This window comes from Sinocyclocheilus grahami, unplaced genomic scaffold (assembly GCF_001515645.1).
Source record: "Sinocyclocheilus grahami isolate Dianchi unplaced genomic scaffold, SAMN03320097.WGS_v1.1 scaffold450.1, whole genome shotgun sequence".
NCBI lineage: Eukaryota > Metazoa > Chordata > Actinopteri > Cypriniformes > Cyprinidae > Sinocyclocheilus > Sinocyclocheilus grahami.
The window spans coordinates 571,338-584,559 of record NW_015505629.1 but is presented as its reverse complement, the minus strand read 5'-3'; the positions used below and the strand labels follow the sequence as shown (position 1 = coordinate 584,559).

Below are 13,222 nucleotides of genomic sequence, written 5' to 3'. Positions count from 1 at the left end.
CATAATCCAGCTGCTGCGTGTCATCTTGTTGAACTCCACTGTCACACTCATCATGTCACTGCTAGTTAGGGGACAGATTTAATCGGCTGATGTTGATCCTGACAGCACAAAAGCTCTGTTCACCAAGGCTGCATTTATTTGATCCCAAAAAAAATATTATTAGTTTAAAACAGCTGTTTTCTCTGTGAATCTCTGTTAAACTGTAATGTATTTCTTTGATGCGCAGCTGTATTTTCAGCATCATTACTCCAGTCTTCAGTGTCACATGATCTTCAGAAATCAGTATAATATGCTGATTTGCTGCTCAAGAAACATTTCTGATTATTATCAATGTTGAAAACAGTTGTGCTGAACAATATTTTTGTGGAAACCATGAGACATTTTATTTTTCAGGATTCACAGATGAATAGAAAGTTCAGAAGAACAGCTTTTATTTGACATAGAAATCTACTGTAACATTATAAAAGTCTTTACTGCTACTTTTGACCAATTTAATGCATCCTTGAGCAATAAAATTAATTATTTCTATTATATTGCGGTTTCCACAAAATGTTAAAAACATGAATAAATCTTAATTGTGCTTTTGACCAGTAATGTACAGGATGTAGTTTACTGATTTAAATGAGTCTAAACTGGATCTTTGTTCATGAGAATCTGCAGCTGCTGTTTCCATTTCAGGATGATTCTGATATCTGTGGTTTTGATGAAATGTAACTTAATGTATGTTTGTGTGATTGTGTTCCTCAGGGAATGTCTGAAGATCTCCTGTAGTTCATGATTGCCGCGGCCGTCCAGCACAGAGCCATGAGCCACACGTCCTGCTGCGTCCTGCTGAGCGTCTCGCTCGCGCTCTCCTGCCGCCGTGAGTATCAGCGACCTCTATCAGTCACGATCACAGCCAGACCGTATCTGAGCAAACTTCAGCTTCAGTCACTGTGATCACAAACACAAGATTAAACGATTATTGTGCCACTTCTGATTGACAGTGATTCTTTATTTGATTTATTTTTAGTTGTTTTTCAGTTGAATTATATTTAAAGTTCAATGAAATCCACTGTTAAAATTTCTAAACGTTTTTTTAAAGGGGTGGTTCATTGCAATTTCACTTTTTTAACGTTAGTTAGTGTCTAATGTTGCTGTTTGAGCATAAACAATATCTGCAAAGTTACGAAGCTGAAAGTTCTTTTAAGAATCTTTTAAAATTCTGGCAGTTTAATGCCTACAAAAATGGCGCATATGGACTACAACAAGTTACTTCCTGGGTTTGTGTCATCACAAACCCAGATAAACCCCCACCCTCGGGAAAAGGCAGCAAAGGGGGCGGGGCCATGCTGCACTGCTTTAGAGAAGAGGAAGAGAAAACTGGTGAGGCGCACGTAAAAATCTAATCATATATGAATTGTGATTCTGTCTTCTAACGATTCTAATGGATTCACAAGTTTCAAAATCAATGTTTTAAAGCAGTGGTTCTCAATCCTGTTCCTCGCATCCCCCTGCTCTGCACACACTCTGCATCTCTCTCTCTCTCTCTCTCTCTCTCTCATTCAGCTCAGCTCCAACAATGAACTGTTACAATTATACACTTATTTTCACATAGCTATGAGAAGCGTTAAACATGGACGCACGTGCAGTTGCTGTACTGTATTAAAGCTTTAATCAAGATAAAACTGTATATTAAAAGCTAACATAAGCAGTAGCATTTACAACAGTGTATCTAAAAGTATGAGACAACAAAAAACATAGGCCTACCATTAAAAGCCGTGCTTGCACAGGTTCTGCACGATCCTCTTCAATAATATCCTCTGCTTCTCAATCGGGCTCAAACTGATAAGCGATATTAACGACGCCGTTGTTTACAATACAACCGGAGCACATGCCGCTGAGCTGAGGGGCGGGATGTTTAAACACGCACTAGAGGCGGTTTAGCCAATCACAACACACTGGGCTAGCTAACCAATCAGAGCCCATTGCCTATTTCTGAAGGAGAGGCTTCATAAAAACAGGAAATTATCAGCGCGTTTCTCAGAGAAGGGACAGAGTGGTGTGGAATAAAGGTAAATTATGTGAAAAATAATGCGTTTTTAAAAAAAAACTAAGCATTAACACATAAAAAGTCAGTGCATAATTATGTTAAAAATTCAGATTTACAATGCTTCTTTATCTTGTTTATTTTACTTTTTTTGTTTTTCAGTTGATTTCCTACTATTTCAGTTGAAATAAAAAAAGTTTTTTAAGTTCAATATAGTTCAATATAAGCTTTCGCTTCCAGAGTCGTGTTATAATCGTGTTAAATAATTCTCGTTGATTTACAATATTTTTTATTAGATTTTTTTATAAATAGTTTTTCAGTTGAATTATTTTTTATAAATCCACTGTAAAAAAAATTCTTATTTCATTTTTTTAAAGTTCAATAAATGCACAGTATTTCCAAATACAAAATCATGTTTAATAACATTGTTGAATGTTTTTTTAAAAATGTAAAAGTTCAGTAAATGCATATTTCCTAAGGATCATGATGATAATATTAATATTTTTGTGATAATCCAGCATAATATCTCTAATCTGAACACTTCAGTCACTCTTAAAGATCTCTGCATGTCATTCTTCATACAGAAAGATGCTCAAACTCACTTGATGTTTTAGCAGTGATGTTCTCATTCGACTCGTACCGTAAAATCAATCAGGCAGAAATAAAGAGATGCATTCAATCGTTTTGGGGTTTAAAATGAATCAGGACTCAGAAACTCATCAAGCATCTACAGATGACGTGTTTTTTGTGATTCTCTTTCAGTCTGGTCAGTGTGTGCTGATTTCCCAGCAGTCTTTGGAGGTGAGTACAGCACAGATACAGTCTCAACTGTTGGTTTACAATGTGATTTAATTAGGTTTATTTCAGTTCCTATCATCCCAAAATATGAAACCACATTACATTTTAAGTTTAGACAAACATCTAGATGGAAACCTGGTTAGGACACACTGAGAAATTATGACAGTACAAGCTGCTGAAGGACTGTCTCCATACACAATTACATAATAATTATACACAATTTTACGTATTAACTGAAAACATGTAAGCTGAAGCCGTTTTATGGGGGCCTTATGGAATCGTTTTAATTTTTTTCCCAAATTCCTTTTATTTATTTTTTATGTTTTAATTTTCTGGATATTTTTTTCTTCCATTTAAATTTTTATGGATTCCTTTTTAATGATTTAATTGAAATTGTAATAATTCAAAAGGGCATGTCTAATTAATTAAAATCCTACAATAACATTTTTTAGGGCCCTGTGAAATCAGTTTTTATTTGGGGTTTTCCATTTATAAATTTCTGGATTTCGTTTTAATGTTTTAATTAAATTATACTCGTTAAAAAGCATGTCTAATTACTTACACTATTATTACACTAATAATTTATTAATTTAGTTTTACAATAAAAGCGACATATGAAATGTTTTATTCTTTCAGAATTTCTGCATTGTCCATTTTAATTTGTCTGACTTATTTTACATAAGCATAATAAGCATCGCATAGTGAGTGTCACTAAATTTAATTAACAGTTAATTGAGACCTTTATACATAACCGAAAATGACACCGTTCATAAATTAATGTAATTGTTTGAAGTATTTGATGATTTAGAGTGCTGTATTTGTTCATCACCTCCAGTGAAGTGTGTGTGTTTGGTGCAAATCTGCAGTGTTCAGTGAAGATCACAGGCGTTACAGTGATTCAGGGCTCTAATAAAGACACGGGTAAAAGAGCAGGGCATTGTGGGAGATCAGAAGATTAACCGTCTCTGGCGGCCCCCACCCGTTCTCCATCAAAGCCTCGGGAGCCCGTTTGCTGATTCCTGGAGAGACTTTGATCTCTGCCTGACTGCATGCAGTTCACAAACCTTACAGAACTGCAGCACGTCAATCACCCACAATGCCTCAGCCACGCCTCCTCACTTCAGGAAACACAGATGAGTTCACTATCAGATGAGCTCATTCTCACAATCATCATGAAATCAGAACTGAATTCAGCAGCTACTGTTAGAAATATTATTTATTCCAGCACCAGTCTGTAATTCATGTGAAAGTTGCATTTTGTTTTCATATGTGATGATATTGTGATGTTTTCAGATTACTGGATTATTTATTGGCGTCAGATTTTTAGTGACGTTTACCCCGGTAACATACTTTGCTTGTCTGGTGATGTCAAGCGGCGATGGTTGCTAGGGTGTGACAGGTCAGTGATTCTCTGCTCACACACGTGAAATATTTACTCGAGAGGCTGTGTTTGACTGGATGCTGAAAGAGCTGCAGGTCGCCGTGGAAACTGGGTCAAAGGGTCAAGTGTAGGTCGCAGGGTCACTCCAACGCTGCATTAATATGAAATATCAGCATAAATGCAGCGTTTGTGATGGATTATGATGATATTTAGTCAGGCTTGATTATTGCATTCATCAGAATCTCACTGAGTCAGTGTTATTTTGCTATCATTATGATAATATTTTATGTATATTTTGATTTTACTTTTATATCCTCTGTTTACATGTTTATTTTAGTTAAAGTTTTAGCAATTTGTTGTATTTTTGTCATTTTTATTAGTTTAATTATTAATTATTATATTCTTTATTTTATTTTAGTCTATTCTAGTTATTCTATTCTAGTTAAATTTTTGTTTGAAATATGTCTGTATAGTTTTTATTCATTTTATACAGTTTATACAGATTTTATAGTTTTAGTTTTTAATTTATTTAGTTATTTTAGTACATCAAGGTAAACTAAATTAAAATGAGAAATGTTGCTTTTGCAACTAGCTGAAATAAAATAAGTAAATTTTTTTATTTATATTTTATGCTTCAGTTAATATTTATTTTATTTCAGGTAATGCTTTTTGTGGTTTTAGTTTTATGGTTTAATTCGTTTTTGGTTAATGATAATATAAGAAAAAAGTGATACACTTGAAGGAAATTGTAACGGGGCTGACGAGACGTGAGACGTGCGGATCCGTGTGCGAGCTTTATTAAAACAGAAGAGGTCAGAAGCACAGGCAGGGTCGAACAATGGCAAACAGGTAAAATGAGGGCAAGACAGAAGAGTAATCCAAAATGGGCGTGGTCGATAAGTGGCTAACAATATCCAGAGGGCTTGACAGGAGGGGTTATCCAATAACAATTCAAAGGTCCAGGCAGGGGCAAACAGTATCCGAACAGGGCAAGACGAGAGAGGTAATCCGAAGTACACAGGCAATAATCAGAAGACGAGGAAACAGACAAGGCAAGACTAGGCTAAGGCTATCGAAAGGAAACAGGCTCCGTAGAGTAGCTATCGCTAAGAGAGTGATAAACGCATACAATACTCGGCAGCTAGAACGGAGTGAGATTGGGTGTTAAATAGTGAATGAGTGATATGAAACAGCTATGTGCAATCAGTGCTGTGTGCAATCAGTACAATGAATGATGGGATATGTAGTCCGGGGTGATATGCAACAGTGTGTAGTGCGAGAGTCAATGAAAATGAAAAGGGTGACCTCTGATGGCTAGCAGACAGAAGTTCATGGACCGGATACGTAACAGAAATTAATTTTAATTTCTGTATTATTTTAACTTATCTCCTTTATTTTGAGTTCAGTAATGCAAAGCCCCTCATATAGTATTTAACATGTCAAGTATTCATACATCATGATATAATTAGATTTATTCCCTTTAACTTATGCTGATTTTAATAAAAAATTTAAATGCAGCACATTAATGCGAATTGGGGGATGTGAAAAATAATGTCACAATGAAAAAAAACTACAAATGGTCATAAAAATATGCTTCGGTTTTCTTTAAATAGACAAATGTGATTTTTCTTGTTTTGATGAGTTAACTAACGTCACTGTGTTTGTGGTATGATTGGGTGGTTTTGGGATGTTCTCTATGATCATTAGCAAACAGTAACAGAGCCGTGGACGAGTTAACAACATCAAATTATAAGTGAAGTGAAGCAGCACTACTTTTCATGAATAATTAATATCTGATCAGACACAGATGAGATGTCAGCAGATTCAGATGAGTTTCATTAATTTCCACTCAATCAGCCTCCGCCAGTTTCCTCATCACTCATTTACTCTAACTTCAGGATTCCAAGTCATTTTTATCATCTGAAATATGCGGAGACTGATATTATATATTACAATTAATGTCAAGAACATCAACACACGTTTAGATTCGTGCTGAATAAAGGTACGCAATGTACAGTTTCACTTTAAATGAATTTGTTAAGACTTGGTGTTCATAATAAATATAATTTATAATGAATGCTACTTTTATTTTTGTTTTATGCTTATGTTTTCCATTCCTGTTCTGTTCTGAATATGGTTACACTGAATTGATTTGTCGTGCAGTGAGAGGAACTAAAATACTTGTTTATAGTGTTATAATGTTAGTTCCCTATCGATACTTCACTCGTACTGCGTCGCTAAGACGCTATGGGAAAAAGTCCTTTTTCTCCGATGACTGAAGCCTTTTTTTAATGACGCAGTGTAACTGCATGGCCATTGGTTTGTGCAGTAAATTAAAAACGAACCAATGGCTCAGCAGCGGAGCTGCATGAGGCTATGGCAGTATGGCCCGCCAGAATGGGCGGGGTTATCTGGCTATATAAGCGGGCATTTTCACCATAGGATCTTCAGATTTCTTCTCCTTCAGCAATGACGACATTCTTCTCTGATCTACGAGACTCGAAGCCTGCTCGCTGTAAACACGCCTTTGCAGTGGAACAAGCCGACGACGATCCCCTCTGCTCGGCTGATTCGCCACTTCTCTCGTCGCCTTCAGCGTCACAGCAGCAGTGGTCACGGTTTTTCCCCTGCCGCCATCCGGCGAGCATGTATAAAAGAGCATATTTCTAAAGAGCAAATTTTGCGGCGTTGCTGCAAATATCGTTCTGTTATTGCAGCGTGTGCAGGTCTCCCCTGCATGCTGATGACAGCCACAGAGAGTGCGCTTTCTGCTTTGGGTAATCCCACGCAGAAGCTGCCCTCATGGAGACAAACTGTTCTCACTGCGAGAGCATGAGTCTCGCCACTCTGCGCTTGCGGAAAGCTCTCTTTTCAGAGAGCGACTCCACCCCTCACGTTCCAGGGACCTGCAAGGAAAAAACAGTGGGGCAGAGGATCTCAGCACACCGGTTCAGATCCCACGTGCCTCGCTCTCTCCACACAGAAAGGCTTCCCCCATCCTCTTCACTCAGCGCGAGCAACCTGAACTCATTTGGTGGAAGTAACGATGAAAGGCTCGATGACAGCATGACAGCCTCGGATGCAGAGGAGCTGTCGGGCTCAGTTAAAAACCCGCCCCCTTGTCATCGTCCGAACCCAGCGACGCAAAAGACAGGATGGATGGCGAATTATTCTGTGTCCTCTTGAAAGCGGTCGAGGAGCTGATATTTGAGTGGTCTTCCTCCGAAGAGCCCACTTGCAGTCGCATGGACGAATGGTTCCTGCCGGGGCACCTTCAAGCCCCTCGTCAGCGAGCCTCTCAATTTTTTTCTGGAGGTCCACAACAAGCTCAAAAGATCGTGACGCGCCCCCTACTCAGTCCGCCTGCATGCCAGACTGGGTTTTTGGGATAATAAGACGAGGTCACTCACTTCAATTCGCTCGAAGACCCCCACGTTTCAGCGGCGTGGTTCCCACTCTGGTGCAGAGCAAGGACGCACACGTCCTGCACTCCGAGGTGATGAATTTGCTGGCAAAAGGAGCCATAGAAATGGTTCCCCCAGCTCAGAGCGTCTCAGGCTTCTACAGCCATTACTTCCTGGTCCCCAAAAAGGATGACAGCCTGTGGCCCATACTCGACCTCAGGCGCCTGAATTGAGCCCTCATGAAACGGCCATTCAGGATGACTACACTGAAACAGATCCTCTCGCAAATATGCCCAGGGGACTGCTTCTTTTCTCTGGTCTGAAAGATGCCTACTTTCACATCCAAATAGTCCCCCATCACAGATGATTCTTGAGATTCGAGTGGCTTATCAATATACGGTCCTTCCCTTCGGGCTGTCCCTAGCTCCTCACACATTTATGAAGTGCATGGATGCGGCTCTTTCCCCTCTGAGGCAGATGGGAATTCGCATTCTGAATTGTTGAACTTGTTTTAGCCCAGTCGGAGGACGAGCTACTATCCCACAGATCCCTCCTCCTCAGCTACTTAGAATGCCTGGGACTCAGAGTCAATTTTGCCAAGAGCTCTCTGTTCCCCAGCAAATGGATCTCGTTCCTGGGAGTGGTTTTCGCCTTAGCCCAAATGAGGGCGGTGGTCGCGCCAGAATGCGCACCGGCCATACAGCAGCTCGTGGCTTCCTTCAAAGTTGGAGCCTCTCGCCCTGTCAAAGTATTTCAAAAAATGCTGGGCCATATGGCCTCCGCATCTCCGGTGCTACAGTTGGGCCTTCTTTGCATGAGGCCGCTACAGTACTGGCTGAAACCAAAGGTTCCACCCCTAGCTCTGGCACCTTGGAAAAGCCCCCAGTGGCTGAAGCGGGGCGTAGATCTGGGTATGGTCTGCTGAAGGAAGGTTATCCCGACAGATGCTTCCAACACAGGTTGGGGAGTTCTGTGCAAAGGCAATCCGGCTTTTGGCCCCTGGTCAGAGGAGGAAAGCCAGTTACACATAAACTGCCTGGAAATGCTGGCAGTGTGTCAAGCCCTTCAAACCTTCCTACCAGATCTAAGGGTACACCATGTTCTAGTCTGCTCAGACAGCATGACAGTGGTGTCCTATATAAATCGCCAGGGTGGGCTCACTTCAAGGTGTCGCTTCTCCCTAGCAGAGCGCCTCTTGGAATGGGCACATCTCAGCTTGCGTTCACTGATAGCAATCCATGTTCCGGGCATTCTGAACCAAGGAGCAGACATGCTGTCCCATAGTGTCTTAGCGATGCAGTACGGGTGAAGTATCGATAGGGAACATACTCGGTTACTAACGTAACCTCGGTTCCCTGAGATACGGGAACGAGTACTGCGTAACTAGCCATGCTATGTAGCTGCACGACTCAGTGTCGTCGCTTCAGTCGAAGTAACCTGAGGATCCTATGGCGAAATGCCCGCTTATATAGCCAGATGACCCCGCCCATTCTGGCAGTCTTCACTGCCATAGGCTCCTGCCGCCCCCCCGCCCCGCCACTGGGTTCTCCCTTCAAACCTTCCTACCAGATCTAAGGGTACACCATGTTCTAGTCTGCTCAGACAGCATGACAGTGGTGTCCTATATAAATCGCCAGGGTGGGCTCACTTCAAGGTGTCGCTTCTCCCTAGCAGAGCGCCTCTTGGAATGGGCACATCTCAGCTTGCGTTCACTGATAGCAATCCATGTTCCGGGCATTCTGAACCAAGGAGCAGACATGCTGTCCCATAGTGTCTTAGCGATGCAGTACGGGTGAAGTATCGATAGGGAACATACTCGGTTACTAACGTAACCTCGGTTCCCTGAGATACGGGAACGAGTACTGTGTAACTAGCCATGCTATGTAGCTGCACGACTCAGTGTCGTCGCTTCAGTCGAAGTAACCTGAGGATCCTATGGCGAAATGCCCGCTTATATAGCCAGATGCGCCCGCCCATTCTGGCAGTCTTCACTGCCATAGGCTCGTGCAGCTCCGCTGCCGAGCCATTGGTTCATTTTTAATTTACTGCACGAACCAATGGCCATGCAGTTACACTGCATTATTAAAAAAGGCTTCAGTCATCGGAGAAAATTTACTTTTTCCCATAGCGTCTTAGCAACATAGTACTCGTTCCCGTATCTCAAGGAACCAAGGCTACGTTAGTAACAGAGTACGTTTTATTTTATTTACCCGTATTTTACATTATTTCTGAATGCAATAATAAAATGACTTATATAACGATGCAACTTACCTGTGTTTTTTCCCCTCAACAATGATAGATTTTTTCAAGAAAATATGGTACTTGTCATAGTTATTTTTTACTGACTAAAAAACTGTATTTTATTGGTTTCTGCCATGTTTTTTAAAGGTAATTTTTAAAGTTTTTTTTCTTGCAATTTTGAGTTTATATCTAACTTTTTTTTTTTGCAATTCTGAGGAAAAAAGTCTGAATTGTGAGATAAATCACTTTTTTATTCCATGGTAGAAACAAACAAAGAATTGTGATATGTAAACTCAGAATTACAAGAAAAAAGGTTAAAATAAAATAAAAATAAAACTTGACATTTTTTTTATTCTGTGGTGGAAACTTTAACTTCCATAGTGTTTTGCATGAATTGCAGTTAAACTCTTTTGATTTGTCCTCATCAGAGTGGAATTATTCATTTGTTTGTTTGTCGTTGTTTCAGTGTAGTTGACAGCAATGTTGGACTAAGTCTCCAAACAACTGAATTCTGATGTATGCAGTATTTCTGCAGGGTTTGTGTTTTTCCATCACTGAGGATGGGATTTTCTCTGGCTGTGAGTGCAGGTTCAGACAGTGATCAGATGCGAGCCCGTATTTCCTGTGACATCACATCCAGTCATCCTGATGGCCTTCAGAGACATGCTTGAGATGTTCAGATCATCTCAGTCTCAGTCTGAAGCTGATAGGAGGAGACATTCGGATCATGATGGAGCTCCATGGACACTCCAGTAAAGCATTCAGTGCTCAGGGTTTCTCATTCAGAGCTCAGATGTTTCTCCTAAAACTAAAAACAGACCCAAATGAGTCATTAGTCATTGTCCAGATTTTATGATCTTGAGATCTGAGGTCTCCTTCTCAGGAGGAGCATCTCCTGCTGTCCGTGTCTGTAGGAGAAAGTGCTGAGATCTTCAGGAGGTTTGCTGTGATGGTCGGTGATGATTTAATCGCACTGCGTCCGTCTCTGATGACTGATATCCCAGCATGCACTAATGGAGCATCAGAATGGACTGCCTTTACTTTCCTAATGCTGCTCTTAATATGCATAATTAATCTTCATAATGTTTCAGTCTTAAACTTCTGATGGTATCGATGGATGGACAGTAATATGAACAAATGTTAGCAATCAATCCACTCTTCATGTTCCAGTCAATTTTGTCAAATTTGTATTAAGTAATTTTTTTGTTTATAATGATGTAATTTTTCTAATATTTTTGTTCATGTGGACACAATAACAGTTATATATATATATATATAGTTTCCATTTAAATTTTTGTAAAAATTTTTGTAATTTTGTTTTTTGTAATTTTTAATATTTTTGATATACATATACATGAACAGATACATTCGAAAAATTACATCATTATAAGCATAAAAAAAATCACTTAATACAAATTTGACTGGAACATGAAGAGTGGATTGGATTGCTAACATTAGTTCATATTACTGTCCATCCATCGATACCATCAGAAGTTTCATTACGGAGAGAGTAAGACTGAAACATTATGAAGATGAATTATGCTTAATAAGAGCAGCATTAGGAAAGTAAAGACAGTCCATTCTGACCACTGGCATTAAAAGAATAATGTCACAATGAAAAAAACTAATGTTCATCAGTATAAGCTCAGTTTTCTTATGTTTGTAATGTAAACGCTGCTCTGTGCTGTATTGAATCGTGTGTTTTTCTCTCTTTCTGTCTCAGACGAGTCGTCAGGTTTTGGGCCCGTGTTTGAGGAGCAGCCCGTCGACACCATTTACCCTGAAGAGTCTCCTGAGGACAAGATCATCATGAGCTGCAGAACGCGAGCGAACCCGCCGGCCTCGTACAGGTCACACACTCACACTTCAGACACTCTGCTAAATCCCAGTGCAACTTCATGTCAACTCACTCTCAGTAGAGTATTACTAGACTGTTAGGTTTAGGGTTAGTCGAATAAGTTAACATGTAGTCACATTATCAGTAGAATGTCCATCAAAATCAAGTGTTATCAGATATTAATCAGACAGTCACTGATACTGATGATGAGTTAGCTGACATGGAGAAAGTGAACTATCGAAATGAAGTGTTACTGTCACTTTAATATATATATATATGTAGTATGGTATATATATTTTTGGACATTATATAAAATGTCCAAAAATGTTTATACCATGCTACATCTCTCTCATCTTTTTAAGTGGGAGAACTTGCACAATTGGTGGCTGACTAAATACTTTTTTGCCCCACTGTATATACCGTACTACTGAAGGTTTACAATATTCAAACATTATAGATGGATATGACTTTTTATAGGGTTAAGATGATAAATGATGATCCAATAAATAATCTAAGTTCAACAATAATAGTCCAATAATCTTCTTTATTATTCACTCCATCACTGAAAATAGTTCTGTGACAGTGCTGTAGTTCATAATTCACATAAAACAATTTGACTTTAAAATTACAGGTGAATTAAATTAAGTTTTTATTTTTTTATATTTTCCATTTTCATTTTATATTAATTTAATATGTCTAATATGCCTAATGAAAAAGGGGCATGTTGTCTTGTTAATTAGCTGAAATGAAATACTTTTTTTATATTAAATATTTATTTTCAGTTAATGTTTTTTTTCAAATAATTATTTTTTTAAATGCTACTTTTAGCTATAATAACCCTGTCATATGTTACTTCAAAAGTATTTCAAGGAATGATGTGTTCAGTGTCCATTAAGTGATATTATCACGGTATCATGTCTATTTTTGTGGCACTTCAGTCTAAAATAATTTGTTGCTGTAATTTGGCTTAATTTGGTTCCACATCATAATTCCTCTAAATCTTCTTTATCATTGACCATTAGATTTATTTAGATTCATTCATTGGAGAACTTCTGTAATTAATGTATCAGCAATAATCTGATAAATCAGTCTCAGTAAAGGCATTTTGCATCAGTTCTGATGGTTTGTGTGTGTGTGTGTGTTCTCAGGTGGAGGCTGAACAACACAGAAGTCGTTATTGGAAATGACGATCACTACAGTCTGATGGGAGGAAACCTCATCATCAGCTTCCCCGACAAGAGCAAGCATGCTGGGAACTACTCGTGTCTGGCCAGCAATGAGTTTGGGACGCTCGTCAGTCAGAAAGCCTCTGTTCAGTTCGGATGTGAGTCACTCTTACAGAAGAGCTCTATTAAAGCTGCCCTGAACGGCCTGTTGACTTACACACAAACACTCTCTCTCTCTCTCACACACACACACACACACACACACACACACACAAACACTCTCTCTCACACACACACACACACACAGGTTTACATTTGTGAAAAGTGGGGACATCCCATAGGCGTAATGGTTTTTATGCTGTACAG

General features: G+C 39.3%; 1 protein-coding gene across 1 annotated transcript in view; it reads left to right on the top strand.

Annotated features, from left to right (window-relative positions):
- cntn1a (contactin 1a) overlaps positions 1-13,222 on the top strand; it is a 112,746-nt gene that overhangs the window by 62,621 nt on the left and 36,903 nt on the right. Inside the window, exons 2-5 of the mRNA XM_016234284.1 lie at positions 748-862; positions 2,792-2,830; positions 11,577-11,703; positions 12,839-13,014. Coding sequence (XP_016089770.1) covers positions 775-862; positions 2,792-2,830; positions 11,577-11,703; positions 12,839-13,014 — 430 coding nt within the window. The 5' untranslated portion in view covers positions 748-774. The remainder of the gene's footprint in view (positions 1-747; positions 863-2,791; positions 2,831-11,576; positions 11,704-12,838; positions 13,015-13,222) is intronic.